Below are 15,364 nucleotides of genomic sequence, written 5' to 3' on the forward strand. Positions count from 1 at the left end.
CTAACGTATTTATATGCGTATATAACAGAAGTAAATCTATTCCATTTATTCAGTTATTGGAAATACAAATAAGCTAATACAAAAAACTACTTATAAGAATATAAAACGTTTATATTTGAAGCAATGCTTAGTAAGTAGGATTTATATTTACTTCTGTTAAAAAAAACACACGCGCACATGCGTACGCACGCACGCACACACACAAAATTGTTTCATCAATGTCCAGGTGTTCTAGAATGTCATAGATTTTGAATGACTTATTTAGTGTGTCGAGAATGGGCCTAACTTTGTACATAGATCATTAGACACTTTTAGTCAGTAGAATGTGTTGCCTCATAACGTCGTAAGTATGCTGTGATGTTGCTGAAATGTTGGTGGAGGTGGTGGGTGATGGTCGTAGTCTCGGTCATGATAGAGATACTGGCAGTGCATCATTTTCGTTATTAGAATCAAATTGGGCGTCACGCTGCAAAATATACTGACGTAAATGAACACTATCATTTTCCAATCCAACATTATTCTTATCGGAGTCTTTATCTGTTTCAGGTTCAGGTTGTTCCCATGAAGGAAGAACAACATCTACCAACAAAGTTTAGTCCATAATAAAGTACATTATAAAATATTAAATCATAAATTATTCAAGAAGTGTGGTTCATTGACTATGTATTGTCACAATCAGGTGCCATTTATCACTCTAATAATGTATACTATTTATCCACTTTCTCCTTTGTTGCAAGCCAACTTTTGAAGACAAAGTTAAAACGTGACTTCAAAACCATGTAGCAATGCAGTAAGCTAACTTTTGTCATTGAATTTCGAATTTGCTGTGTGGATAATGTCTTAGGACCCATTGTTGCAGTGTTCATAACAAAAAAAATTAATTTACACATCGTTTCAAAATTTAAAACATAATTGGTAGAAAAACCTGCCACTGGACATTTAGGGCCGTATTCATAGACATTTTTAGCGCGGGTTTTCGGTGGATGATCAGCATTTTTCGTATTCATAAACCAGTGTTAGTGATAGGATATGATTTGAATTCTGTACAAGTAACAATTCGATAGCCGGGGCTAGCTTTGTACGCTCATAGCGCATGCTGTGAAATGTCTATGAATAGCACCCAGAATTCATGACAAGTATAAAGCTATCATGCCGATCACCGCTATAATACCTTCAAGAGGAAGGATGCCAGTTGCTTAGTCAAGTTTGGCAAATGCTTAAACAGAATACTAATTAAAATCATATGCAAATCTTTTCAAAAACTTCTCATCCCTGGGTCTCTCTAGACCACAGATAGGCAAATCTCTAGGTCGTCATCTAAAAATTTTTATATGGCACCTGAATTTTTTTTATAGAGTTAAAAATTTTGCAAGACTTCCATTTCTCTTATGTGCTATGACTAATGCACAATGTTAACAAAATCTGTTGTAGGAAGAAGTTCGAGTGTGCTTTTTAGATCAATACTATTACATTTCTTGAGCATCTCAAGATAATGTCACTCACTATATATAGCTTTAGCAAAGAGCTCAGAGCATCTCTGAGAGTGTGTGTTTGCAATGCATTCATTTAATGTTGTTTAATGTATTTAAGTAAATGTATCCATTTTCGCTTGAATGGTTTTCACATTGCGAGTGTGGACAAAGTATGCTGGCTCCTCAAAATTTTGTAGTTTTGTCTATCCCTGCTCTCGACTACAGTAAAAACATACTTTTGTGATTTGAAGAAAATTTATATTTTATCTACTTTAAGATAATTACGAACATTGCCTTTAAGATTTTTATTTCAGGTATAAGAAATTCTCAGGGCATTCGTTTCATAAGTAATTAAAAACATATACAAATAGTATTTAACACTGCTTTACAGATTAATTTATTTTAGTTTTATTCAAAAGGATATACAATTAACCACTAATAACATATTCGAGTATACAACTCGAGAACAGTTATGCTCTTTCGCTTTGCAAAATTGTACAAAGTTGAGGGTACTGTAACAAATTATCTGAAAGTGAATTACAATATCAACTACGACATCCAACCTACAGCTACAAGTGGTAATTTCATTGGTCACTGCTACAACCAAATAATTGAAGGGGTGAGAATAATATAGTTCTAAGCCACACAGACCAGATTTAGCAGGAGAAGCGTATTGAAAGTTCAGAATCCATGCTATTAGGTGTGGTATCATAATTTCTTCAGCATATACTCAAGTCATTTGTTGAGTACTTTTATATTTTACTAGTAGCTTCCCCATATGTATAAGAAATGTATCCACACAAAAACTATTTTTGTTAAAAGTGTGGCTTTCGACTATTTCATTCTCACCGCTCCAATTATCTAGTCCCGAAATTGTCCAAGTTCCTTTACATCAATAATATTGTTTCAAAACTGAATAAAAGCTGCAACATTAATCAACTTTCCATTACAGAAATTCTGGAGAGTCCAAGTAGAAGGTGTTTGAAACAAGTTTTTATGAAGTATCCCTGTTTCCTATCATAATTCCAGCATTTCCCCATTCATATTTATGATGATATAATAATAAAATAATAATAATAATAATAAGAATTATTATTATTATTATTATTTCCTTAGTGCAATGTACATTCAATTTCAATGTGCTGCACCGAATGCATTATCCAACAAGAAACACACAGAAGTTGATTAGAGAGAGACTCTAAAAATTATTTAAATGACACAATAATTCAAAATGACCACTATAGATCTATAGAATATCAGGTGTTTGAGTGCGCAAGTTGTAACAGGAATTTCTTTATGTTAAACTGACTCTAAAATTTTAATACCAATTTTTTCTATGACACGATTTCCTCTATGCAAGTAATTTTTAATGTTTTATTATCAACATTTCAATATAGCTACATAAGTTTATGGTTCACTATTTAAGGCTTGGTAAACCTTAAAATATATTTATATTTGCGCACCTTTTTTCATATCCATAAATTAAAGTTCATTCATTCATAGTTTACTGCCCTAAGGCAAGTCTTTCACTGCAAACCCTGCATTCTCCAATCTTTCTTTTTTTCTGCCTTCCTCTTAGGCTCCACATGAACCATATATCTTAATGTCGTCTATCACCTGATATCTTCTTCTGCATCGAACTCTTCTCCCGCTCACCATTCCTTCCAGTTCACCCTTTAGTAAAAATTTTCTTCTCAGGCAGTAACCCAACTAATTCTGTTTTCTCTTCCTGATCAGTATCAGCATCATTCTTTCTTCACCCACTCTTTCCAGCACAGCTTCATTTCTTATTCTGTCTGTCCATTTCACACTCCATTCTTCTCCATACTGTACCTACATTTCAAATGTGTCTAGTCACTTCACCTCACAAATTAAAGTTATGAAGAAAAAAAAAAACTTTCCAAATAAATAAAATCTAGGATTTCATTTAGTAACGTAACAATCTCATCTGTCCTCAATGCTGGTCTCTCTTTCAAAATGCTAGTTCTTCAGAAGTCTAGAACATGTGAAGTACATGCGCTTTGAAACTGCAGTTGAACAATCTGTAGCAGTATATGAAGAAAAGAAGACCATCTATGACCCTACAATTCAATACTTTAGAGATTATTATCATATACAAGGACAGATTGAAATATTTGGCCTATTGTTCGGAGCAAGGGAAACAATTCCAAAATTCTCTGTTGAATGTTTTAAGTCTTTTGGAATTCCTTTAAATATTTTGAAAATTATTGCTATAGACGTAATGAAATATTCTGTTCAGATTTTACGTAATCACCTGTACACCTAAATTTCCTTATATTCTATTTGATTACTAATAATTATTGAATAAAAGTACTTTCCCAAGGGTAGCTTCCTTTTGAAAAACATCGTAAATAGTGATAACGCAAATGTTTATTTTTATTTTATTTGTTTAGTACGCTGTGTCTTTTGGCAACCCTTACTGAAGGGCAGCTACCCTTGTGGGATTTATATAATACATGATATGAATCAAAAGTTTCAGAATAATGAGTATCTCGACAGATACGTTGCTCATTTATGACAAAGCTGATTGCAATTCACGTGAAGTAAGTCTGTTTCCCGACGAAAAGGTTTCAAACCAAAGATCAATTTAGCTAGTTAAGTACGAGAGACATGACAAGTAGTTCCATATCAAGATAGCCAAAGGCCACAATGATCAAATGAAATGTTAGAAGCAGAAGATATTTTACAACTAGTAAAAGAGGAATGAAGTGCAAACACATGAGGTATGGCATACAACATTATAGAAATAGTTACTGCGTCCATACCATATTTAATGTGTTCATTGCTTTAGATTAAATGATATCCACAAAAAACTAGTGTTTTGTCAATGGTTAACGAAAAAAATGAGTGCATAACTCCGATCTTTCGTCATTAGGTATTGGTTGTTGATGAGGCATATTCCACAAGTAATGGTACTTTTTTTTTTTCGTAGTAATCAACTAATCATACTTCAGCTGCAGAAAATCCACATAGAATGCGACCATTTTCAATGGCAATTTTCATTTAATAAATGTTATGTCTTATTTAACGATGCTCGCAACTGCGGAGGTTGTATCAGCATCACCGGATGTGCCGGAATTTTGTCCCGCAGGAGTTCTTTTACATGCCAGTAAATCTACTGACATGAGCCTGTCGAATTTAAGCACACTTAAATGCCACCGACCTGGCCCGGGATCGAACCCGCAATCTTGGGCATTTCATTTAATATCTTCACTGGAATTACAGGGAATAAACTGATAGGTCCATTCATATCTTCGCAGTTGACAGGAACCTACTATAGGCGTCTGAGAAATAACTTGCCTAACAGTTTGAAAGCAGTGCCTCTTTCAACAAGACGAAATACTGTTATGTGGCTTTTACATGATGTAGTGCCTCAAATTTCAACCACCAAGATTCTTTGCCAGAGATCAATTTGAATCAATACAGTGACCTGCTAGATCTCCTAATTTGAAGTCTTTATATTTTTATTTTTATCATTTCAATAGAGAAATGTAGAGTGATGAGATTACTGCTTTTGAAGATATTTGGACACGTGTTTAACCAACAAGAGAGATTAAAGTGAATGAAAAAGTTCTAGCAACAGTACGCGAGAATTGCTTAAGGGAAGAGGATGGTATTTTTTGGCGAAAAATGAGTAAATTTTCAAAAAATACATTTTTTTCCTTAAAATACTCTGTGATATGTGTAGAATACATTGTATAATATTTTGTGGGTATTTGTGCCCTTATCGGATGTTGAGGCGCCATTTTTTAACTTCTTGCGCTCTGGATTTTTAAATCACACCACCCTTTGTGTTTGTTGTTTCCGGAACTTCATTTTTTTCAAAACCAAATTTTTCTTTAAAATACTTTGTGATGTGTGTGGAATAGATTGTATAACATTTTGTGGATATTTGTGCCCTTATTGGATGTTGAGACGCCATTTTTAAAGTTCCTGCGCTCTGGATTATTAAATCACACCCCCTTTGATTGCTGTTTCTGGAACTTAATTTTTTTCCTACATTGCCAGACAAAAATCGATATAATTTCTGAACTATTAAAGATATATACATGAAATTTAGAAAACACATTCTCTAGACAACTAGGAAACTTTTCTATGTAACATAATTTTCCTAATTGATTTAATTTTAAAAATAAGTCTGTCTGTTTGAAAGAAAGAAAATAAAAAAAATGTTATTAAATTTTAATTGTTTATTTTACAAATGTAATAATATCAAAATTCTGTTACAAACAGTTTGTAGAGCATGCTTTTACAAATAAATTGTAACAAAGTGTTTGAATTTAGCTTTAAAAATGGCTTGGATATATCAAGTTTAGTAAAATCCTACATTGGGTACATTTTTGGTTTTTTTTTTTTTCAAATCTGGCTCCCAAATAATTTTTTCAAAATATTTATATTTGGTTGAGTTGCTACAGCCATGAGCTCTCTACAAACAAAAATTAATATTTTAGACCAAATAGGAAAAAAAGTTTTAAAATTACAGTCCTCTCCCCTTAAGGAGAAGATCTTTACATTTTGAACATCTACTACAAGCTTTTACCATGTAAAGAAATATCACATCGTACACAAAAACTCTCACATATTTAATTATTTATTTCCTAAGGTCGTTATTAGTGATTTACGAGCTTTAAAAAATGTTTTGGTTCATAACGTCATAAAGTGTCTGAGTAATTTCTCCTAATAAATTTGATTTTAGTAAACTCTAGAAACCAGCACAGTCAAATCCTTCTCTTCGTAACTGTATAATATTTATACAATCACCTGTCTTGCTGCGTTTAAACTTAACTGTAAACAAAAGGTCAGTCATTGCACTCAACGAAAACACTACACTCAAGGCAGTAAACAACTTCATTTGTAAACAAAACGCTCAACCTACACTATGCGACTTACATTCACTAAAATTCAATTACTGCATTAACCATCCAAAATTTCCGAATACTTATCCGAACTTTTTTATTCTTTGTACTCTAACCTAAACAATTTAACCGATTTAAGTTAAGCTAAGACAAAAATGTACATGTGTAAAGCTAGTAATCTGAACACAAATGATTACTCTCTACGAGTACAATTTAAACTAATCTTGTCGAAATTTATGGGCACTACCCACTTTTAAATATATTTGAGATATACTTAAACAAAATAATTTAAATCATAAATGATCTTATTGCACTATCTTCAATTTTGCATGCAATAATTACTAGAGATTAATTGTACAACTTATGGCAATGTATCAGCTCTTTAGGAAAAGTAAAGTAAGTCTATTCTTAAAACTAAAGATGTTTTAATTATATATTAATTTACATATTAAGTTATTACAATAGTATAAAAGCGAACTTACTGGCCCCATGATTGTAGCCTGCCAATGGAACACTGGAAGCAAAGAGAAATAAACATTGTAAATACAAAATGGATGCCCAATAAACATTTCTTTGTAGCCAAGAAATATGGCTATGTAAAATTACAAAGGACGAATCAATTGCAATTACAATAACCTGTGAACACAAGGGGCCTGAGAAATTCGCTTTCATTTCATACAAATTACTTTGCAGTCAAGGTTATGATGTAACACACGGTGAAAAAAAAAAAAAAAGAATGCAACAGTCTGTGCTCTTATCGAAATAAAATAGGCTATTTATTTATTCTGATAACAGAAATCCTCGCTAATTCGGACTTAAATATATTCATAATTTCCAATATTTCATATTCCACTGAAATAAATATAATAATACTTCATATAAAATACAGCAAAATCTTGTAGGCCTATGTAAAATATTTCATATTCACTTCAGACTACTGAATACATCTTGTAATTACAAAATCGTTTGAAATATATTAATAAAGCCCACTTGTAATTAACATGTGAAGATGCCTGTAATATAATTTTTACTTTCTCAAGTATATACTAAGCATGGGTTGCCAGCTTTCACGGACTGCTGGGCTGGACAACTCCTCATCCACAGAGACCAAGAGACAAACCATTTTCTTTTTAATTATTATTTCGATGTACTTTATATCTCACAACTGAAAACAGTCAATATAAAATTCACTATTTCCCACCTAAATATACAGGATTACAAAGATTTTAATGCAAGCATAAATTACATACAATAACAAATATTTTACAATATTGTAATACTCGTATATGAATATTCTTCAAAATTCGTAATTGATTACCAATCTCATAGTAAAATAGCCTACATATTACAATTTATTGTATAAATACAATGTAACTGGGTCACACCCGAAAAAGCAAGATGCTTGAGGTCAGGTGTGACCAAAAATGAAAACTGGCTAGAAGAAAAAAAAATGAACATAAATTTAAAATAAAATATCTAGCCTATATCCTTAATTCTAAAGAATGCCTAAGATTTGCTGATATGTCGTAGTTAGCAAAATGGACATAATACTTATGAATATGCTACTGGATATAAATGACAGTTGTGAGAAGTATATGATGAAGATAAATGCAAACAAGACGAATAAGTATAATGGTTATTGGAAGAAAAATAAAGAAGGTAAACGTGCGAATTCAAAATGAGGTAGTCAAGCAAGTGGACAGCTTCAAATATTTGGGGTGTACTATAAGCAGTAACATGAACTGCTGTCAAGAAGTCAAAACGAGGATAGTAACAGCAAAGAAAGCTTTTAATAGGAAAAGAAGTATTTTCTGTGGATCTTTGGAAAAAGAACTAAAATATCGATAAAGTGATTTGTGTGGAATGTGGATATTGTATGGGGCAGAAACTTTAACATTACGACGAAGTGAAGATAAACGATGGGAAGCATTTGAAATATGGTTATGGAGAAGAATGGAGCATGTGAAATGGATAGACAGAATAAGAAATGAAGCTGTACTACAAATAGTGGATGAAGAAAGAATAATGCTGAAACTGATCAGGAAGAGAAAAAAGAATTGCTTGGATCACTGCCTGAGAAGAAACTGCCTACTGGAGAATGTACTGGAAGAAATGGTGAATGTAAAAGAAGTTTCTGACAGAAGAAGATATCAGATGTCAGACAACATAAAGATATATGGATCATCTGCAGAGATGAAAAGGAAGGCAGGAAAGGGAGATTTAAGAATGGTGGGTCTGCAGTGAAGGACCTGCCTTGGGTAGAAAACTATGAATGAATGAAGTCTTCAAAGTTAACATAAAATTTATGAACATCAAGAAAATACCTTTACACGCACACTCACATTTTGTGTCTCCATGTATATTCAGAATATTATTCTTTACTGTTCTCAAAACTGGCATTGTCTAGAATCCGAAACAGTGTTTCAAATTCTGGGACAATCTTTTCAAAAACTGGAAGGGTGGTAACCCTAATGCCAAGTATAACAGGGAAGTACTGTGATGAATTGATGATGCAAAATATGATTTTAATATTTTCGTAGAGATGCATGCTTCTGAGAAAGTGACTTTGGGCATGTAATTTCTCCAAATTATTCAACGGATTTTGCTCACATCGGCTTACTTTTAAAACCTCAAAGTGCAATTTTACCTGGATGTCGAAAAACTGGTATCTATTTTCAAAGTGCGTCTGCTGATAATACCTTGTAAGTCTCCAAATGCTTTTTTTTTTAAGCTAGTTATTTAACGACGCTGTATCAACTACTAGGTTATTTAGCGTCGATGGGATTGATGATAGGATGGTATTTGGTGAGACGAAGCCGAGAATTCGCCGTAAATTTTCTGACATTTACCTCAAGGTTGGGGAAATCTCGGAAAAAACCCAACCAAGTAATCAGCCCAAGTAGAAATCCAACCCATGCATGAACACAACTTCAGATTGGCAGGCAAGCAGCTCAGCTGACTGAGCTATCCTGGTGGCTCCCAAAAACTTTTATATTTTGTAAATAACAATTACGTAACAATTGTTTGCTGGGGTATGAAAATAAGTTATTTTGCTCTTCTGTATAATTTCCTCAAATGCAGTTACAAGATTTTATAAGTTTTAGAAGCAAGCCAATGATATGCAGCATCTGTAATAAGATCATTTATCTGGAAATTACGGATATGAAATATAGGGGAATATGGGGCAGGACGGGGAAGGGGGGCAGGACGGGGTATAGCCTCTATCTTCCCAACAAGTAGTGCAATCTACCGAATTTTTTTAGAACTTCGTCAACTCATGTAAATATATCATCACACAACACTTACTGCCATTCCTTGCATCTGTTGTATGTTATTCGGTTGCTGCATCATATTGTATCATTCATTTGCAACTTTAAAGTGTTCTCTTGTCACATGTAAGCAGAAATGAGATTTATTTAGATAATCTATTTTAATGTCCTATTATAGAGTGCTTACCTGGCTTTTAATTCCGAAACTTTCTTAAATATCGTGCGTTATTTTTCCTGCCAATACCTCATAACTTAGAAATTGTGACTGTGGGGCAAAACGGGGTGGGGCATAACAGGGCAGTACCCCGTCCTGCCCCACGTCATATTTAATTTGACCTCCTGTAATGGGTTGTTCGTTCTGTTGTTTGTCAGAAGAAGGTTGGATTAGTTGCGTATCATGTCTGAGATGGGCTCACAATTGTTGCACAGGAGTAGATAATGAAGACGAGGATGCCACACACATTTGTGTATTTTGCGAATGACTTTTTCTCAAGTAAACTTGTAAAATGTTGTAGTATTCACACTTTCAGTATATAATTTTTGTCACTTTTGCCACTTTGCCACTTAATTATTACAAAAAATAGATACCCCATTTTGCCCCATACGTGGGACAGAACGGGACAAAACACACATTTCGAAAAACTAATTTATTTTAAGGTTATAATGACCGGATTTCACTCGAAGTGCATATTTGTTTACTTGTTTACAGTGTAATAAAAGCATATATGTCATAAAAGCTATACATTTACATTATTTGATACCAAATAAAAGCATTCAAACATTAACTATCCCGTCCTGCCCCATGTTCCCCTACTTTAGTAAAGAGGTAATAGGTGACCAGTGACACCATTTGTGCTATCAATTATCGACCACGGCACTTGTTGCAGTGTGTGGGTATCTGAGTAGCAATGATGCATCAATACATGTGAAGTTTCCTTAACAATCTATGAAATAAAAGGAGTTTAAAAATATTACCAATTTTATCAAAGAAGTGCTGAAACTGGCAGCCTTTGTTGTTCATATGTTTTTGCACCTATTTCAGAAAAATATCCTCACTGATTGCAGTTCTCATTGAGAAATGAGGCGATCTAACTGATGTTTCTTTTCTTCCAGGATGTGTGTGTCTGTCCTGTATTCTTTAGTTAACTGTCCGAAGTCAGGTCTGAACCTCACAAGTGATAAGACACCACTTATGAGGCAACTAGGCCAGGAGACAATGGGGTAGGGTGGGCAGTTCGTTTCCTCCTCCATTACATACATAGCTGACTAGCTATATATTAACTAATCAGACTTCAGATGTATACAAACAATAAAATTGTTCCTCCTCTGACATCGTCAAGCGAGATGTACTGCCTGATAATAGCTGTACATATCAGACAGAACCTCAGTCAGAGGTACTGTCTCGTATACATCTTTTAATTTACTCCAGAGACGAAACTCGCAGAGAATTGGATCTGAAAACTGAGGGGCCACAAATCGCATTAAAAAGGTAAAATCACGTTCCATGTCAGCTAATTCTCTAAAAATAGGGAGTGCAAAATCTTATTCAACTATGTGTGGGCATCAAATGTCTCACACTAAAAAAAAAAAGTTGTGTATAAGACAAACCCAAACACTCTGGAAGAACCGAAATCTAATATCTTTCAGGAGATTGCCATTTCTTAACGAGAACTACAGCGACCAGCGAATGATGGATAGTTTCTTAAAGAGTTGCCCTATGCAAGGACAATGAAGGCAGTCAGTTTCAGTATCTTTCATAAAATTAGTAACTTTTATACTGTTTTTATTGCATGAATTGTTACGGACAATGTATATGTATGATTGCACCACTATTACTCTACAACACCTGCAAACGACAGCAACAAACGCCATGCTCAACAATAGCACAAATGCAGTGCATGCTTTGCATTTCAATCATCTTGTGAATTATTATTTTTTTGTGTTTTACATATGACGAATTAATTAATAAAATTACGATAAATTAATAACATAGGCCTCTTACACAGTAAAGTTTACAAATGAAGTAAAATACTTCACTTTTGGATTTATAAGTCATTTTTGCATGTAATCCAAAAAAAAAAAAAATTCATTAAATTTCTGTGCATAGTAAATGAGTTCATAACTACCATTCTAGGTCTTAGACAGCATACTTCTTGAATGATAAAAATAAAAACATAAAATATTATTCCCAACATGTTGAAGGGCTTGTATGTTCTCTTTTTCTTCTTATTGCATAAAATGTATAATGAGAAAATTGTCTCATCTTTGTGACACTCATTTCAAATTATGGGTAGTCTATACATCCCCAAAAAAACTTCGTGAGAGAAATTATTACTTACATTCACATAATTATATCCAATCTAAAAATTCTTCCAATAAAAATGAGGAAATTACAAATGTACCAGAATTTTGCAAAAATTTACATAAAATAGATCCTTCTATATTTGTAAAAGTGGCATTTAAAAGGACTGTAAATGTTACAATATACAGTGTGGTCGAAAAGTCACTGTGCGCTTGCATCACCCAGCCAAAGGAACATTTTTATTGCTGCAATATCAGTTCATTGCCACATTGATTCCTAAACAAAATTATAACGAATTTTAACTTTACCAGTTAGCAATCCTACATTTCAACAATAACTGTTGCAGTTCCTGCATTCTATCTATCAAGTACAAGTCATGGTTCTTTCCTGGGAAGAAAGATTTTCTCGTCAAATGTGTTTCAAAGACTATAGGTATACAGAATTAATGCAGTAGAAATTGGACAAATTTCTAGAAACACCAGTTCCGCATAGGCGCATTGTAATGCAGTTTGCGCATTTATCAATAAATTTCGTAAAACAGGCTTAGTGGAAAATTAATTTAAACTTAATCTTTACTTCCCTTGTAAAATTTCCTTTTCGGTAGTTTGCAGGTTTGCACTCTAAGCCAACGATATGTATTTTAAACTACAGTACACAGGGAATTAACATTGCCATATAAACCCATGTATAAAAAATTATAAGTGGAATTTCATGTAGCTGGCCATGTGTAATAAATTAGTATGTAGGCCTTGTAGAAAAGAAGACTATCTACTGATTATTGCCAACTTATCATACATGATCCTTTGACAATATGCCAGTTTTAGGTTAGGTGGTTCAAAATAATTATATCATGGTGTTACAATTATAATTTAATTTATCTATTTCATTAATTTCTTTTGTTATTAGATTACTTTTTTTTTTAATACAAAAACACAAACAACAAGTTTAGCCATACAAAGTGCACACAAAGTCTCAATCCACTTTTGAGTAAACTTATGAATTTCTTTATTGCTTCAGACTAATCTACTAGTACGCTGACAAATTGTAGAACAGGTAGCTATTGTCGATACTCGATTGCACATTTTAACATATTATGCAGAGGTGCAACAGGAGTTTACACGTAAGTTCCAAAAACCAACACAAGCAAACATCTGACTCCTTGTAAAAATAGCAGTCGAAACAATGGAAGCACAGTGATTCCCTGCCTCCAAATGAAGAGAAAACAGTTCAGTCAGCTGGGAAAGTCATGGCGTTTGTGTTCTGGAATTCTAAGAGGATGATCATGATTGACTACCTAGCAAAGGGGAGAAAATAGCAGGAGAATATTATTCAAATCTCCTGCAGTAACTTAAAGGGAAAATTTGCAAGAAGAAATCGGGTATGGCCAAGAAGGAAGTGTTTTACCATGACCGTGCACCTGTTCACACGTCTGTAAAGAAAATAAAGAAGTCTGAGGGTGCGAGATCTCTTAAGTAAGGAGGTGCGGCAACAATTTGAACCATATTTCATGTAATTTAGCAACCATGATTGCAGACGTGTGAACAGGTCCATGTCGTGATGAAACAACGCTTTCTTCTTGGCCATACCCAACCTCTTCTTGCAAATTTTCCCTTTCAGTTATTGCAGGAGATTTGAATAATATTCTGCAGCCATTTTCTCCCCTTTGCTAGATAGTCAGTCATGATCATCACTCAGAATTCCTCAACACGAACACCATGACTTTCCCAGCTAAGTGAACTGCTTTCGCTTTCTTTGTTTCCATTGTTTTTACTGATATTTTGTCTCTGGTATGTAGTAGTGGATGCAGGATTCACAAACCGGCTAAAAAAATCGGATGTATTTTTCTCGAATTGAGCCAGACAATCCCTAGAAATTTTAAATCAGACATGCAGTTCAGATATGCATAATCTCGCTAATTTCCCGCACTTTCCGTTGATGGTCATTCAACATCATATCACGAGTTTTTCTATGATTTCTTCATTTGTTGCTGTTACTCGACATCCAGTGCAGGATCTTCCACACACTCTCGATCATGTTTAAATAGTGCCACCTATTTTTTCACAGTTGAAAATGCTGAAGAGGATTCCCCCAGTGTATCATTCATGTCTACTTTAATTTCGTTGGACTCGTGCCCTTTTTTACGAAATATTTAGTGACAGCACGAAGCTCGATATTTTCAATTTTTGCCAATCTGTTCAGCACACTAACTTCAAAATTAAACTACACAAACTGTAGTCAACAGGAAATTAATTTTCGTGCTTGAACTAATGTGAATTGTTGAAATTTTTGCAATGTCAGCTATGTGTCAGACTCCAAACTTTTCAAACGCACCTCACATGCCAATTTTCAAAGTTTTTTGTGCAATGGCAGGGTCCTTAACTTGGATATTATTTGCCCCAACTCTACAAGCATGGCTGACAGATGTCACTAGTGCCACAAAGCACAGGCCACTTAGAAATTTTAGAAAGTGAAGAGCCCCAAATTTTTATGTCAAAATATTATTAATTGCGTGGATTTTTCTCAACAGTTGTTGCATATGCTGGCGACACAAAAATTAATTTTTTTTTTAAATTATGGTTTATTTAACGACACTTGCAACTGCCGAGGTTAGGCCTATATCAACATTGCTGGTGTGCCAGAATTTTGTCCCATAGGAGCCATCAATCTGGGCCGGGATCAAACCCGCAACCTCGAGCACAGAATGCCAGCACTATACAGACTACGCAACCAAGGCTAATTGGCGACAATTCTACTGGCACTTTACATGGTCAATCTCAATCAGCTGTCAAAACTGCACTGAGAAATATGTATTTTTAATGATGAATGAATAAACAGTACAGTAACAAATTTTCTTCGCTGAAATGTATTTATTGAAGAAGACATCACAAGAGTTGTGTTTTTCCAGTCTCATGTATAGAAAAGTAAAGCAGGACATTTTGAGCAACTGCTCTGAACATCAGGTAAGGTTCTATCCATTTCCTTAAATTAGATAATTCACTATAGACCAGGGGTTGTCAGCACAGAGCACGCTGGGGCTAGTCTCTCTTATCCGCGGAAAACGCAGTGCATTAGCGTGCACTCGGTAGCTGCTAGCGAGTATGTTCTCTATCTCTCCCTGTTGCATGACAGTGCACATGGGACAGCACCGCGGACCCTTTGCACATTTCAGCGAGTGCTGACGATCACTGCTATAGACCATCCACATAAGACCTGCTCTTTTTGATAAAAATTAATGGTAACACTGTGCTACATCAGCCATGTAAGTCGGACAGCCTTAGGGTGTTGTGCAGTTGAGAATAAAAAGTCAGATGAGCTAGTGCAGTAAATGTTTTACGACGCTTTATCAACAACTCAGGTTATTTAGCATCTGAATGAGACGAAGGTGATAATGCCAGTGAAATGAGTCCAGGTCCAGCACAGAAAGTTACCCAGCATTTGCTCATA

General features: G+C 34.3%; 1 protein-coding gene across 1 annotated transcript in view; it reads right to left on the reverse strand.

Annotated features, from left to right (window-relative positions):
* Positions 1-15,364, reverse strand: part of eff (ubiquitin-conjugating enzyme E2 eff) — a 57,182-nt gene that overhangs the window by 30,658 nt on the left and 11,160 nt on the right. Inside the window, exon 3 of the mRNA XM_069842124.1 lies at positions 6,832-6,863. Within this exon, the coding sequence (XP_069698225.1) occupies positions 6,832-6,863 (32 nt within the window). The remainder of the gene's footprint in view (positions 1-6,831; positions 6,864-15,364) is intronic.

Source organism: Periplaneta americana, chromosome 12, assembly GCF_040183065.1.
Source record: "Periplaneta americana isolate PAMFEO1 chromosome 12, P.americana_PAMFEO1_priV1, whole genome shotgun sequence".
Classification (NCBI taxonomy): domain Eukaryota; kingdom Metazoa; phylum Arthropoda; class Insecta; order Blattodea; family Blattidae; genus Periplaneta; species Periplaneta americana.